The 15,630-nt window shown below is 44.8% G+C and overlaps 1 protein-coding gene and 1 non-coding gene across 7 annotated transcripts in view; one reads left to right on the top strand and one right to left on the bottom strand.

Moving 5' to 3' along the window:
• The window catches only part of PRDM10 (PR/SET domain 10), a 70,692-nt gene extending 55,562 nt beyond the window's left edge, over positions 1-15,130 (top strand). For all 6 annotated transcript variants that reach the window (XM_053269319.1, XM_053269315.1, XM_053269318.1 and 3 more), the window contains 10 exons: positions 1,170-1,325; positions 2,562-2,741; positions 3,526-3,636; positions 4,862-5,062; positions 6,679-6,825; positions 7,985-8,155; positions 9,467-9,607; positions 10,974-11,145; positions 11,744-11,856; positions 14,035-15,130. In XM_053269319.1, coding sequence (XP_053125294.1) covers positions 1,170-1,325; positions 2,562-2,741; positions 3,526-3,636; positions 4,862-5,062; positions 6,679-6,825; positions 7,985-8,155; positions 9,467-9,607; positions 10,974-11,145; positions 11,744-11,856; positions 14,035-14,247 — 1,605 coding nt within the window. In that variant the 3' untranslated portion in view covers positions 14,248-15,130. The remainder of the gene's footprint in view (positions 1-1,169; positions 1,326-2,561; positions 2,742-3,525; positions 3,637-4,861; positions 5,063-6,678; positions 6,826-7,984; positions 8,156-9,466; positions 9,608-10,973; positions 11,146-11,743; positions 11,857-14,034) is intronic.
• On the bottom strand, positions 5,848-5,919 carry TRNAA-UGC (transfer RNA alanine (anticodon UGC)). Its single transcript has one exon. It is a non-coding gene; the product is annotated as a tRNA-Ala (tRNA).
• Positions 15,131-15,630: the final 500 nt, after the last annotated feature.

The following is a 15,630-nucleotide window of genomic DNA, read 5'->3' on the forward strand; positions in this document are numbered from 1 at the left end:
TAATAATCCAGAACCAAGACAGCTTCAAAAGAAAAATAAATCATGGCCTTAACTGCTACCAGTTAAAATTAGCTTCAACAGATTAGTCAACAAAAGCTTAGTTGTTTAATCTATCAGTAAAATCAATTAAACCTTGTAGCCCCCCTGAGTAATGTTGTTGGGCACTGCACTTGTTGTGCATGGCCCAGAGCCTTTGGATGAGGCGGTCTAGAAATGAATGAATGAATGAAAGGCAGCTCCACATACTAAGACTGCTAGAGAAAAACGGGTTACTTCAGTGTACCTGCATATTTCCTAGGAATGTGTCAAGGAACTGCCTTGGGAAAGCTGGCCAAACTAGGGTTACCAAGCAGGTTAGGGTATTGGACGAGACATTCACACTTGCTTGCATGCTTGCTATGGGATACAACAGCACCATATGTGGTTCCGGTTCTGCACTACGACTTGAGCCTCAGCAGTGAAAACCCCTCGGAAGTTAATATATGATAACACCGAACAGTCACGATCCGATCTGAGCAGTTATATTTATTGTTTCCATCTCTGTTTTGGAATGCAACTATCCCATTTCATGCCGTTTTGTATGCATAATTGAATATAGCCTATCTGTGAAGTGGCTATTACTTTTCAGCTTCCCAAGTGCTTTCATTCAAAAGATAACGTTACAAAATCTGCCCCTTGTATCATTAGCGCTGAAAGAAAATTAGGATTTCATGAGGGTTCTGTTGTTGTTTTTTTAATCTCCGGAGCTCATATTTTCAGGTTTCACCGGTGGTTTTATCAGAGATTGTGCAATGTACCTGATGAGACAAAGGTAGGATTCTTTCCCTGGGCCTCTTGGTAGCTTCCAGAGAGGCTGACGGGAGGGGTGAGGGTGGTGGAAATTCCACCCCCAAGCCCCTGTTGGAGCTAAATATATGATTCTCAGCCATCAACTTTGTTCGTGCAGTGAGCATTGCCCAAAGCATTGCTCAGGAACTGTTTCGTGTAATTTTGTTTTCTTGAACGGCTCACAGTTTCCTTTTATAGCATTTTGTAGAGATGGATGTTGTCCAAGAAAAGAACATGGGCAATGAAAACAACAGAGTCTCCCACGTGTTGCTAAATGGGATTGCCTGTTGGTCTGTTTGCTCCATTTCTGAATGATGACACTTTGCTTCTGCCCCGGCCAGGTAAAGAAACATGTGCGCAGCTTCCATTCAGAAAAGATTTACCAGTGTACAGAGTGTGACAAGGCTTTCTGCAGGCCCGACAAGCTGCGTCTCCACATGCTGCGGCACTCGGACCGCAAGGACTTCCTGTGCTCTACATGCGGCAAGCAGTTCAAGGTAATGCAGCCAGCGGGTTGGGCTTGTGCTCGAAGTGAAAATGGAGAGACCCCTTTCTTCCTCAGCACCAGACCTGGCTTCTCGGAAGCAGAAACAATCTGCCACACACGAGTCATGTGGAATTTGGCACACACCAATCCATGCTGTGCTGATTGCAGCATGCGCTGAAGCAAGAGCGTGGGATGCTCTTGACTTCAGCCATTTGTGACCAGCTTGTTCCTCACAGAAGGCCACGCTCAAAATATATTACAAACTAATGAGTCACAGATACCTTCCTTTGATGCAATACCCAAGTCTGAAACCTTTGGCTGTATTTCTGTGATTCTGTCACCATTACTTTGAGACGAGACAAATAAGTCCACCAAAGTTACTAGTCCAGACACATGTTTCCTAGCCCACTTGTTCATACATGCCTATGTGGCGTTCGTGGCACAAGAGTTCAAATGGGCTAAGTTTTGTAAAGCTCCCTTGTCTGGTCGCCTGGAGATTATTCTCGCTTGCTGCAGGTGAGCAGATAAGTGGCTATCTACAAAACTGGATTAGATATTCTGGTATGAGATTAGGTTTCCTAGTGTGATCTGAAATGCAAGCATTACATTTATCACAAAACCATTAATAATAGAGATCCATTAAACTGTACACATATTTAATTTACCATATAAACACAAGCACATGACTTATAAAAATCCAAGTATAAATCCATCAAGACAACGCGTAGGAATACCATATACAGTCATGATGAAAAAATGAAAACATGTTTTATATTGGCTTCATAAAACCTTGAGAATCTTCCTTAAACACTAAGTTACACTTTCTCTATGTCAGCTGTGCAAAACTTTGACTTGGCACGTTGCTTTGCGTGGCATTTTGTTTCCATGTGGTAGCATGTGGACAACTGGGAGCAACAGTACAGAAGATCCTCGTTTTTTGCAGGTTCTCCATCCACAGTTTCAGCTATGCACGATTTGGCTACCTATACCTGGTTTCAATTATTGTGGGGGTGCGAATGTGGAAACCACAATGACCAGGAGTGATGGGATTAGGTTCCTCATGATGGCACCTATCGGAATTATGAGGTTAGGTTCCTTAGTACTCAGTAGGTCCTCAAGGTTTCAATTATCATGGTTTTCGGCATTCGCAGAAGTAGCTGAGAACGTAACCCCCGCAATAATTGAGGGCCTTTGTATTATGCAGAGGGATCTTTTGATTCTTTTGACATCCCCCCTCTGTTCTCAGAGAAAAGACAAGCTTCGGGAGCACATGCAAAGAATGCACAACCCAGAAAGAGAAGCCAAGAAAGCTGACCGAATTAGCCGCTCCAAAACCTTCAAGCCACGGATAGCCTCTACCGACTACGAGAGCTTCATGTTCAAGTGTCGCCTCTGCATGATGGGCTTCCGGAGGCGAGGCATGCTGGTTAGTCTCCCTCAAGGTCTTTGCCCATCAGCCTCTAACCATTAGAAACTGGTTTTACTGTTGCCCCATTCAGACCTTATGTTATACATGCATACAGGATTCAGCATGTGCTGAAGCAGCTGTGAGATAGTCCAACCCAACTTGCAACTCCTCTCCTGTTTACTGTTCTGCTGCAAAACAGCTGGGGAGGAGAACTGCTCTTGTAGTAGCCAGCATGAATTGTCCCCTTTCCTAAGCTTGGTCTGCCTTGGCCTGCATTTGGATGGGTGATATGTGAGATTTTCCTCTTAGGGGATGGGGTCGTCGCTCAGTGGAAGAGCTATGTACAATAACTCTATAAGATAGGTCAGTATTTCATCATCATCATCCCCATAATCCCCATAATGCAGATTGGGGATGGGGGCTAAATCTGAGAGTGTTGCAGCTTGTCTAAAGCCCCCTAACAGCCAAAATGAGATTTGAACCAGGGACTTGGGGTTCAAGGCTTACCTTATGCAAACATTTACCAGGAACATTTACCATAGCACGTATCTGCTTGTGACATTTGGCTTGTCTTTCCATGTTGTTAGTAGAGTGATTAAATGACCACTTGATCACTCAGTTCAAATTGTATTAACAAATTATTAGCAAATGATTCCTGTCTTGGCAAGAGATCTTGTCCTCCTGAATAGATCTGTATTGTTGGGATAAACAGGGGAGTACCAGCTGCTTGTGGCCAGATGCGGCAGTCACTTATCTTTGAGCTGTGACACATTTCCTAATATGTCCTGCCTTTTAATCTCAGGTGAATCATTTATCAAAGCGACATCCAGACATGAAAATAGAAGAGGTGCCAGAGTTAACACTGCCCATCATCAAGCCCAACAGAGATTATTTCTGTCAGTACTGTGATAAGGTATGAAATGAATCTACCTGTTCCTCAATGTGTGCATGGAATCAAATTGTCTCCATGGATAAATGTGTAACAGATTTTATGTCACACACACACCCACCTTTAAATTATTTTTCCTTTTAAAAAAAAAAGGTTTTAAGAGAACTTTTAAAAAATGCCAATGCATCAAATTAAATGAAAAACACCTAAGGAAGAGAATGCAGGATCCAAGATGAGGATGTGTCTGCTACTTCTAGGAAATCAAATAGCACTTTTTGGGGAAGAGGTCTCCATGTATTTTACTCATCCGGTTGGATGTGGAAGTGTTTTGTACAAGCTACAAAGTTAGGCCCCGTTTAGACATAACAGGAAACCAAATGACTTCCCTCTACAAAAATGAGCCTCAGAGCTCATGGTAGCCATGGGCTTCTGTACTTCTCCTCCTTCCCTGAGCACATGAGGACATTTAAAGCTTCTACGTTTGGTCTGAGCTAAATCACAGTTTCTTATTATATACAGACTTGGGGAACTGTGGTTTATTCAAACTACAGATAGGTAACAAAACTGGAATCTGAAACCACGCTTTGATCCTAGTTTATTTTTACCTAATTGCGGTTTGAACAAACCACAATTCCCCAAGTTCATATGTAACAGGAAACTGTGGTTTAGTTCAGCCTAGATGAGCCTAGGAAGCTGTGGATTTGATTCATTCACACAGACACTAGTTACTATTCTGTACATAAGAATCCTTTCTTAGGCTCTCCTTCTCAGTCTTCTGTGTAAGAAAATATTGCATTGGACTCTAGAACTAAAATCTGCATGGGCGCATATTCAGGATAACCCAATATGTCCATTAACTGGCCTGTTATATTTGCAGGCTGGTCGATCAAAGAATGCTGCAATGGCTGATTTGCCCATTATTTCAGTGCAAGCTGAAATGAAGAAAGAATCAGGTTGTTATTCAATATTAGTTAATGCAAAATAGAAGTGTGTGATCTTGTTTAGTGGTGTATGTCCCAGACCAAAGGCTTAAGTAACCAGTGATTCTACTAGCTGTTTTATAGCTCTCTTCCCCATTTAACTCTCAAAACCTAGGTGTGGATAAGAAAAAATACATCCATTGCTGAGGCTAAGAAAAACTGGGCTGGCTAAGAAAAATGGCACTGTACTGGTGGAGAGGCATGATTTGTTGCCTGTTTTCTGCACTGCCGGCTGTGTTAATAATTCATTGTCCGTCTTCATCCCCCAGGTTTACAAGAGCGCCAGCAAACGCAAAGCCCACATTCTGAAAAACCACCCAGGTGCCGAGCTTCCTCCAAGTATCCGAAAGCTCCGTCCCGCAGGCCCGGGAGAGCCAGATCCCATGCTGAGTACACACACGCAGCTGACGGGCACAATAGCCACACCGCCAGTTTGCTGCCCTCACTGTTCCAAGCAGTACAGCAGTAAGGTACTGTGGGTGGATCTCTGCTTCTAAATGTGCCTCCTTCTCATGGAGCTTCTCATCGCCATTTTTAATCTGCACATCCAGAATCTCTCCATATGCAGTCGGGAGGATAGATATAACGGCCATTCCCAAGACCAATAATGATGGCATGGGGGGAGGGCTGGCAAGGAGGCTGGCTCCCACCTGCCTCCCGGCACACAATCAAATTTATTACCAAGACTCTGCACAGCACATGAGCCATACCACAGTGAGCATCAGAGCTCCTCCTCCGGTATCCCTCAATGCAGGGATCCTCAACGTTGGGCCCCCAGATGTTCTTGGACTTCAACTCCCATAATCCCCAACCAAAGGCCACTGGGGCTGGGGATTATGGGAGTTGAAGTCCAAGAACATCTGGGGGCCCAACGTTGAGGATCCCTACCTCAATGCACTCCTGGGCTCCCCAGAAGGGCAGCGTCAGGATTGGCCTTGATCCCGATGCTTTACGCAAGCCCTCCTGGGTAGGGTTGCTCGTGTGAACAGCCTTATAGACTGCCACACTTTCAAGTAGTGGCAGTGTGCCATTTCAAGAGATAGACAAGGGAAGAGGAGGACAGATAGGTAGGAGGTTGCCTGCTCCTCCATGGGCAAGTGGAACAAGCTCCTGTATGAGTGGTGCAAATATACAAACATAGGAAGTTGCCTTATACAGAGTCAGACCGTTGGTCCATCTAACTCAGTGTTGTCTACACTGACTGGCAGCAGCTTCTCCCAGGTTTCCAGCAGGAGTCTCCCCCAGCCCTACCTGGAGATGCTGCCAGGGATTGAACCTGGGATCTTCTGCATGCAAAGCAGATACTCTACCACTGAGCTACAGCCCCATCTGTGTTTGTGAGTATATAAAGGAGTCAGTGGAGGGCATTCTAATACTCAGTGTCAGCTGCAGAAGGAATATTTTTAATATTTATTTGTGTGTGTGTGTGTGTGGTTGGTAAAATTGGCGGGCGGGTGTGTTGCCTTGCTACTAATTTGTAACGATCTTGTAAAAAAATTTGAAGTATCCCAGAAGGCGCATCTCCAAGGGGTTGAGGCTTGGGTGTCTGACCACTCAGGATCTGATGGTAGCAGGGTGGAGGGGAGGCCCAAAACCTTTGGAAGCTACTGCCAGTAAATGCAGGCAGTATTGGGACAGGTGGGCCAGTGGTCTGACACTATGTTCATATATAAGGAGAGAAAGGTTTTGTAGTTGTGAAACAGCTACTGAGAGAGTCTCTGTACCGACCCTTGTTGGAGACTAGGTGTGCAGAGGCTTGATTCATCTTTACAATCACCATGCACAGAGGGTTGGAATGATGTTTTAAGGCTCAGACCTTGCAAAAGGAATTTTCAAAGCATCCACAGGAACACAATCTGCTGCTCAGGGTGAAAGGCAAAAACTTAGCATCAAGGCAGTCTCGGCCATCTGCTTTTGGACTGCGGTGTCTTGCTGCTGGTGGAAACATTGTATTGTTGGGAGCTTGGTACACAGCCCTCGGGCAAATGGAATTGCTTATGTTCTGTTGGCCTGAATGATTCATGTCCTACGATCGATGCCGATCTCCTTGCCGTCCTGTAACTATCCCCTTCCCACCTCTCCACAGACCAAGATGGTGCAACATATTCGCAAGAAACACCCAGAGTTTGCTCAGATCCCCACGAATACGATACACGTGCCACTGACAACAGCTGTCATCAGTACTGCCCCCGCAGTTTTAACTGCAGACAGCAGTGCTGGGGAGACCGTCGTGGTAAGAATGCAGGAGCGTGTAGGTGGTTCATCTAAATAGATAGAGGTGTTATGCAGAGCCTCTGGAAAAGGCTAGAAGACTATCTATTACAAGTCCTGAACGGGTTCTGCTTCTGTGCCTCTAACAATAGCCTGATTTATGCAAATTAAGCCAGTGAAGCTTTTCCCAGCACTTTACCTCTAGGCTGGGAAAAGCTTCACTTCCTAGATTTCTGAGCCCTGGCCAAGCTCTGAAAGAGGCTGAAGTTGGGGATATGGTACGGATAGGTGAGGATCAAAGAAAGCCAACAGCAAGAGGTGTGGTTGAGACTGGCTGGTGTCAAATATCAGGCAAGGAGGGAAGTTGAGAAGCTCAGACTGAGGATGGAAGCAAGGCTCCCATTGATTCCTTCGGTCACCTGGGCTGAAGAGCTGCAGTACTATCTGCAGCCATCACCTGGCTGACAAGCAGCACAGAAGAGCTGAAACGATGCCACTCCCTAAGACGGGAATGGAGATCCTAGTCCAAGTGCTCCGGAATGTGTGCTAAACCCAGCCACAGTACATTTGGCTTACAGGACAGAGTTGTGTTTTATGTTTTTGCTTCCAGGCTCCCTCACCTCACCAGTCTCCCAGGCGGAAGGTCAATCACTCCTTCAACCTGGGAGATGTCTTGGTGGTGCAGGAAGTAAAGCACCTGGGTTCCTGCTGGAGACCACTGGTGCCTTACAGCGTGTTGGGCTCTTTGGGTTTTTTAAAATGGCAGCCCTATCCAGGTATGTTCCAAGGTGCCCCCTCTGCTTGCTCAAATCTTAAGCAAGAGGCTCAAAAGATCTCTCGGGTGCCCAGTACCAACCGAAGCATGCATCCTAGAATATGCTCCAGAATTCTCTGAAATTAAATATTTATTTTATTGATTTAATGTATGCAAATAATTATTTAAGTAAATTATTTAATTTCTACCCTTTGTATCTTCAGAACAAACCAAATTACGGACCTGTTGTTGTTGTTGTTGTTTTGAACGTACAAATAAAAGCAATAACCAAAATACAATACAGTATAAGCTGAATAAGCACAGTAAACCCGACCAAAATCAGAACAAGAAATGCCCCCCCCGCCAAGCAATCGGAACTGAACAAACAAAACATTGATAGGGTGCTGCCTGTCTTTCTCTCCTTCAGACGACAGATCTGCTGACCCAAGCGATGACAGAATTGTCACAGACACTGACAACTGACTACCGGACCCCGCAGGGCGATTACCCACGAATCCAGTACATCCCCGTGTCTCAGTCCACAGCCGGTTTGCAGCAGTCTCAACACATACAGTTGCAGGTCGTCCAAGTGGCTCAGGTGAGATCCATTGGGCTGGCCTTTGAGTCCCCTGCTCCCATAGAAACCTCAGCTGCTATGCCTCTGTCTCATACCCTCTCGGTCAAAAAGACACCATGAAGACAAAATGTCTGTTTAAGACGCACAAGTCGATAGCACAAGGTGCTATTTTTTGCAACAACAAAATCAAGAAAGCCCGGCGTAGGCAGTCCAAGCAGTTGTTGAGACCAGCCCCTTACAGTGTTGCATTTCCTTTGTGGTTATTCCTCGTTAAATTGCTACAATTAATTAGCCTTTGTTTAGCAAGTAAGATTTTAGAAATGTTTTCTGTCCCCTGGTATAAGATTCTACATCTAATCATGATGTTAGAACATGAGAAGCTCTTGAATATATGAATACATTCAGGATAATTAATTTCTGCGGCTGGGAAATTTCTTCTGTGGGTTGTTTGTTTCTTTTTAGCCGTGTTTTTGAATCAACAGCCTTTCCCTATTATACCAGAGATGACTCGATATCACTTGCTATTCATAACATGTCAACATCCAGAGGTTCTACCAAGATGTTTACATTACAGAAGTGGCATAATTCCTTCTCCCCAGTGGCTCTATCCCACACATTCCTATAATGTAAGAATGAGACATCAATAAGCGTAGAGCTGGCCCCTCCATGAGACAAGATAGTCTGCTTCAGGTGGGAGGCCAGGGAGGTACAAGGCAGCAAACTGTAAATTATGTTTGGCTTTTATTTGAACTTTGCTGCAATTTAACTTACTGCCTCAGCCTCCAGAATTCTTGGGCTGTTTGTGAGCCTCTAAGATAGGAATATGAATCTGCCTAGTCAGACCATTGGTCCATCCAGCTTAGTTCTGTCTGCTCTTAACAGGCTGAAGTTCTCCAAGGCCTTGGGAAGAGGAGATCTTCTCCAGCCCTGCTCTCTGAAATTCTGGAGATGCCAAGAACTGAATTTGGGATCTCCTGCATACAAAGCACTGGGCTATGAGCCCTTGTTGACTCCTGCTGGAAATGGCATACGGAACCTGATTGGTCTTATTCGGCAAGGCTTGTCTTTCTTTGGCAAGATGGGGCAGGATGACAAGGAGAGAACCAGACCGTTGTGTCCCCACTACGTTCCTCCCCTGCAATTCCACTTGTTTTTTTGAACATCATAAATTAGCAGAACAGTGTGGGATGGAGTCACAGGCGAGCTGAAACTATGCAGCTCCCTAACCCGGGAACTGAGATCCTAGCCCAAGTGCTCTGGAATTTGTGCGAAACACGGGCACAGGACATTTGGCTAACAAGACAGATTTGTGTTTTATGTTTTTGCTTCCAGGCTACCTCACCTCACCAGTCCCAGCATTCCACAGTGGACGTTGGGCAGCTGCATGATCCTCAGGCATACACCCAGCATGCTATCCAAGTGCAGCACATCCAGGTTGCAGAATCCACTCCTGCAGTCCAGTCGTCCTCACAGGTAACTCATGCATTCATATTAAGAAAACACGTGTTCACTTGCTTTGCTCAGCAACATAGGAAGCTGCCTTCTACTGAGTCCGGCCACTGGTCCATCTAGCTCAGTAATGTCTACCCTGACTGGCAGCGGCTTCTCCAAGTTATTGACAGGAGTCATTCCCAGCCCTATCTGGAGATGCCAGGGAGGGAACATGGAAGCTTCATCATGCAAGCCTGCAGGTGCTCTTCCCAGTGTAGCTCCATCCCCTGTGGGGGATATCTTACAGTGCTGACACATGCAGTCTCCAGTGTTCCCTCCACCAGGGATTCCCAGATGTTGTTGACTACAACTCCCAGCATTCCCAGTTGCAATGGCCTTTGGCTCGGGATTATGGGAGTTGTAGTCAACAACATCTGGGAATATCTGTGTCTATCTTATTGTTGTGAGCCACCCCGAGCATTAGTGCACTGGAAGGGCGGGGTATAAATATTTTAAATACATAATAATAAAAAATAAATAAACATCTGGGAATCCCTGTTAGAGGGAACACTGGTAGTCTCCCATTCAATGCAGGGCAGACCCTGCTTAGCAAAGGGGACAGTTCACTTGCTGCCACAAGACAGGCTCTCCTCCTCCTCCTCAGATATTAACATGGTCTAAGGCAGCAAAAGCAATCTTAGAGTGTAGCTTGCAAAACAAGTCCACTTTCAATATTTCTGAGATTGCGTGATGTGGTCTCTGCATTTTTAGTGGTCAGCGTGCCGCAATAGATCTGGGAATCCTGGGTTCAAGTTCCTGCTTGGCCAGAAACTCATCGGAGGGCTTTTAGCACTAGTTGCTTATCCTCGAAGCTGTTGCCAGAACAAATAGATTTTTTAAAAAAGTACTTTATGGCTGTTTTCTGCTTTATAACAAATTCAGCATGTTCATTAGTTCAACGTACAAAAACATTAAGAACAAAAGGAAGTGTTTTTGAGCTCCACTTGAAACTCGCTTCAGCAGTTACTCTTTATGGGGAAAAGGTACTCGTTTGGTTTTGTAAAAGCAGGTTTCCATAGTGAGCACGCTTGCTATAGGTACACACTGCTACATTAGTCGCTGAAGACTTGTATTATGCCCCCCCCCCCGCCCTCACTGATCAAGATGGTTAGTATGGAGCCTTTCAAATCGAGACTGTACAACTTTTCTCTAAGTCAGGGGTCCCCACCTGTGGCCCTCCAGATATTGCTGAACTACAACTCCCATCACCCCCAGCCACAAATAAATTGTTAGTTATTGTGAAATGTTAGTTCAGCAATATCTGGAGGGCCACAGAATGGGAACCCCTGCTCTAAGTTCTTGGAAGACATGTGCTGCCTATAATTGCCTTCCCTTGGTGTTATTCTAGGTGGGAAGTCAGCCCTTAAGCCCTTCTTCTCAGCAGTCTCAGCAGGAGCTTAGCCCTTCCCAGATGCAGGCAACCACTTCCTCACAAAGCCAAACTCTCCAAACGCAGCAGCAAGGCTCCTCAGTCCAGCAAACTTATATCCCTGGCACGTGGAACTCCTTCCGAAACTATTGTACGTATCAAATATATGGGGAAAGACCGTCATAGCTATGCCCTCTGAGGCACAGCGAAAGTGCCTTTACTTCATTCACAGTTTCCGTTCTGCAACTGAGAGAGGAGATTGTGAAGGCCGTTGATGAGGAACAATTACTGTAAGGCTTCTTAATACGCTGTTCAAGCTTTCTCTTTTCCAGCTCAGTTCATTTTAAGTGCCATAATAGTGGGGAAAGTATGTACACAAAAGCATGCACTTTTGACTTACTGGACCTGTAGACCACTTTAAACAACAGCCTGTATGGTAATCTTACCCTCAGAACCTGGCCCTTTGAATTTGCTGGGTTATAGTTTTGTGGGATGGAGCTGCTTTTTGTTTGTTTTAAAGAGAATCCCAAGCTGATAGGATTTTTAGAACCCAGTGAGCAGCTTTGTTTTGTAAAATGGCATAATGACTTTTATGATGGAACTTGACCAGTTTGGTCCCATCTTTAAAAAAAAAAGAATAGACTGCAATATAGGCTGCCTTTGAACCTTAAGCCTTACTTTGGCCTCTGATCATCTTCCATGTTGATGACTATTTCATATGTACTATTTTTCTAAATTTTGTCTCCTAGCCTCTGAGATTCAGATGATGACTATTCCACAAGGTCAATATGTGATTGCAGAAACATCTGTAGGTACTCCTGTCACTACAGTGAACACAGGGCAAGTGAAAACAGTCGCCCAGGTAAGAAGAAAGATGGCAACATCAGGCAGGGGCTTAGATTATAATATCATGACTGAGATAGTATAGGTGTAAAGCACCCTGTACTGGTAATAATGAGGACTTGGTCTGTGTGCTCTAGTATTACTACCTCTATATTACAGATGTTAGGAATGAGTGTGGCTTACCAAAGGGCAGAACTAAGTACACATTCCTAAATATGTTTTTGCGGGGACCAGTGTCATCCTATTTTTTTAAATCTGTGTGCCAAATGAGTTTTGTTCTGGGTGGCATTATCAAGCCAGTGTGTGCACACGTGCATTCAGAGTAGGGCCTTCCTGATTCAGTGTGAGCAGGATCAAAAATTAACTGAGTGGACATAAAAAAACTTGTGCACACACTTGTGTGTGTATGCTTTAGAGGGAACACTGGTGGGGACAATGAGCCCATTCACGTGACCATAAATTAGAGGGTAGGAGGCTGTAAACCCAGCTATTACTGCTTGTGAGAACCCTTGTGAATCCCGCCTTCCAAGCTCATTCAAACTTTTTAGCCTGGCTTTTGTACCTTGATGTTTACTGAGGTAAGACAAAAATAGCAGCTGTCCTACCTCGGAGTTTGATCATAGGGTGAAATCACAATTTCCAGCAGTCCCTGGCAGCCCACGGCCATGTTTGTCAGAGAGTGCTGCAGCTAGAGGGGCCAAGCAGAGGAGAGTTGAAGGTGCAGTGAGGGCTGCCTCTCTACTGGGAGCAGAAGGCATTCTGGGATACCTCCTTTGATCCTTGGAAGATGCAGCTCCCTATTTCCATGCTGGAAATGCGGCTGCTGTGTTCGTCTGAGTGCAGGGTTTGCAGAATCAAACAGAGGCTCTGCTTGACTGTTGCAAATGGGGTAGGAACCCTCCCCACTCAAACCACCCTCCTATGATCATGTGAATGGCCTCAGTATCAGGGCAGGGGACACTTGCACAGGGGAATCAGTGTATGAGAGCAAAGGGTATTCTGCTGCCTCCACACCCACTGATTCACTTCTGCATGGCCAATTTTCCTTCATCTGGGCTTGCATATGTCAGTTACTGGGAGTGGGAGATATCTGCAGGGCAGAATTGTCAGGCAAAGGAAGGGTTAAGCACCCCTGCCTGTACACTGATTTATGAAGTATTCTGAAAGGAAACAAGCTGAGAACATAGCATTGATCTTCCTCCCTAAGATTACTGAGAGTGTGTAGCTGAGATATTTATTTTTTATTAATTCTATTTCTATTCCGCCCTTCCAAAAATGGCTCAGGGTGGTTTACACAGAGAAATAACAAATAAATAAGATGGATCCCTGTCCCCAAAGGGCTCACAATCTAAAAAGAAACATCAGATAGACACCAGCAACAGTCACTGGAGGTACTGTGCTGGGGGTGGATAGGGCCAGTTACTCTCCCTCCTTTGCATTTTGAATGGGAGACTATATGTGTGAGCACTGGAAGCTATTCCTTTTAGGAGGTGGGGCCTTCCTGGGAAGAGCACCTGCGTGCTTGCATGCAGAAGGTTCCAAGCTGGCATCTCCAAGGTAGGGCTGAGACTCCTGCCTGCAGCTTGAAGAAGCCGCTGCCAGTCTGTGTAAATAATACTGAGCTAGATGGACTAATGGTCTCAGTATAAGGCAGCTTCCTATGTTCCTATGAGTGGATTTCTAAATACAAATGATTTGTTAGAGAGGATACTTAGAAATTGTCTGGTTAATAGAATGCAGAGATGTTCCAAAAATCCGTAGTTTATTTTACATGTCTTTAGTCTTTCATTCAGATACACTCATTGTATAGCTCAAGAAGCATTTAAGCAAGAACTACCAGTATAGGACCTTCTGCCCTAAACCAGGTATAAAGGTAAAGTGTGCCGTCAAGTCGATTTCGACTCCTGGTGCCCGCAGAGCCCTGTGGTTGTCTTTGGTAGAATACAGGAGGGGTTGACCATTGCCTTCTCCTGCGCAGTATGAGATGATGCCTTTCAGCATCTTTCTCTATTGCTGCTGCCCAATATATAGGTTATAGCAAAATGGAGAATGCATCAAAGCTACTACTTTCATTGAATTAATTTACTTGTTTTATGTATACGTAACATGAGTTGAGAAAGAAAACCTTTGTTGAAAATGTGAGAGAAAAGTATGAATAATAGAAAGGTTAATGTGGGTTTCTTTCCCCCCACTGCAGACACATTATGTAATAGCTGAAGGTCAACCTGAACTGGATGTAAAGCCAAACCTATCACTTTCCAGTGCTGTAGAAGTGGGCTTGCCTCAACCATCACCACATTCTGACTCCTTGGAATCACAAACAGCCAGTCAGCAGCAAACGACACAATACATCATTACGACAACTACCAATGGTGACGAAAGCAGTGATGCACACATTGAAAAGCCATGAATTTCTTTTGTGGCAGCTGAATGAAGAAACCCAGTTGGATCAGCTGACTTAAAGGCAGAGTCCTTAATGTGTCGGGCACCAAGAGTTGTTTTTCATTGTACATCTTGAAGTTCTGCATCTCTTACTGATGCTTTACAGAATTTCAAGTCTAAATGACACCTAAAAAGAGACACTCACAAGCCCTTTTGGGATGCCACCATCTTTTGGAGCCCTTGAACAAAGAATGGAGAAAGAAAATGGAATCTAAGCTTCTATGATTTATTTTTTTATTTTTTGGTCATTCCTGAGGAGCCTTGTTTTTCATTTGTGAATGGATTTAAAGTGTTGAGTTCAACTGTGAAGGAAGGGAAAAGGTTTGCTAAAGATGTACCTCCTTGCCGAATACATCTCGTGTACATTTCCAATTCCTGCCATTATAAAAACGAGTATCGTGTGGTTTGCCTCGGTAGCTGGTTCCATTTCAGTTGGCTTTCTTTTTCTAAACAGCCATGGAAGGAGGGAATATACCAGTTTGGGAAAGAAAGGAAAAGAGCCAATTGCCTGGAAGGAGGGAGCAATTGCAAACTCTTATTTCCCACTCTGTGTGCGGGACAGATGGGACAGTGAAGCTGTGAAGCAGTGAAGAAGCAGTTAAATTATTATTGTGTTTATTTTTGGAAGCCTGTGAACTGTTTACATGCCATCTGCACTGCCCCGGTACTCAGTTCTGGAGAGTATAAAGGGAGCAGTCTCGGAACCCCCGCAAGTTTCAAAGAAACCTATTCAAATCAGAGTAGCACACTGAGCTTAAACCCACCGCTCTTGGACTGTGTTCCCTCTACTCAAGAGGGGTGATTTCTTTGCCCTAGAAAACCAATAAAAAGCTCAGTGATGTTTTACTATGTCCAGTGGCTTTCAATGCGTCCATTACTGGCTGTTGTATCAGTGGCAACAGATGAGTTGGGAACAGTGTTCCCTGTAACAGAGATCCCCAGATGTTGTTGACTACAACTCCCAGCATCCTCCACTGCAATGGCCTTTGGCTGGGGATTATGTGAGTTGTAGTCAGCAATATCTGAGAATCTCTGTTACAGGGAACACTGGTTGGGAAGCCAAAGTTTATTTTATTTGCGGTAGATTTCCGTCCATGGTCAGTGTCACAAATTTTGACTGTCTGTACCATTTCAGGGGATGAATGCTCGTACTGGCTTTTGGCAAAGTGCACCCCCCCCCCACCCGCCCGAGATGGAAAATAGATGATGGCATTGTTGCACTTACAGCTTTGTGAAGTGGGGAGCATCTCCTACATAAGCCTTACTGTTGAGAGGAACAGCACTATGCAAAAGAGCTCTTTAAGGCCGCATCCTCATTCGAGGTGAGATAAGGATAAAGGTTGGGACCAGA

Source organism: Hemicordylus capensis, chromosome 8, assembly GCF_027244095.1.
Source record: "Hemicordylus capensis ecotype Gifberg chromosome 8, rHemCap1.1.pri, whole genome shotgun sequence".
Classification (NCBI taxonomy): domain Eukaryota; kingdom Metazoa; phylum Chordata; class Lepidosauria; order Squamata; family Cordylidae; genus Hemicordylus; species Hemicordylus capensis.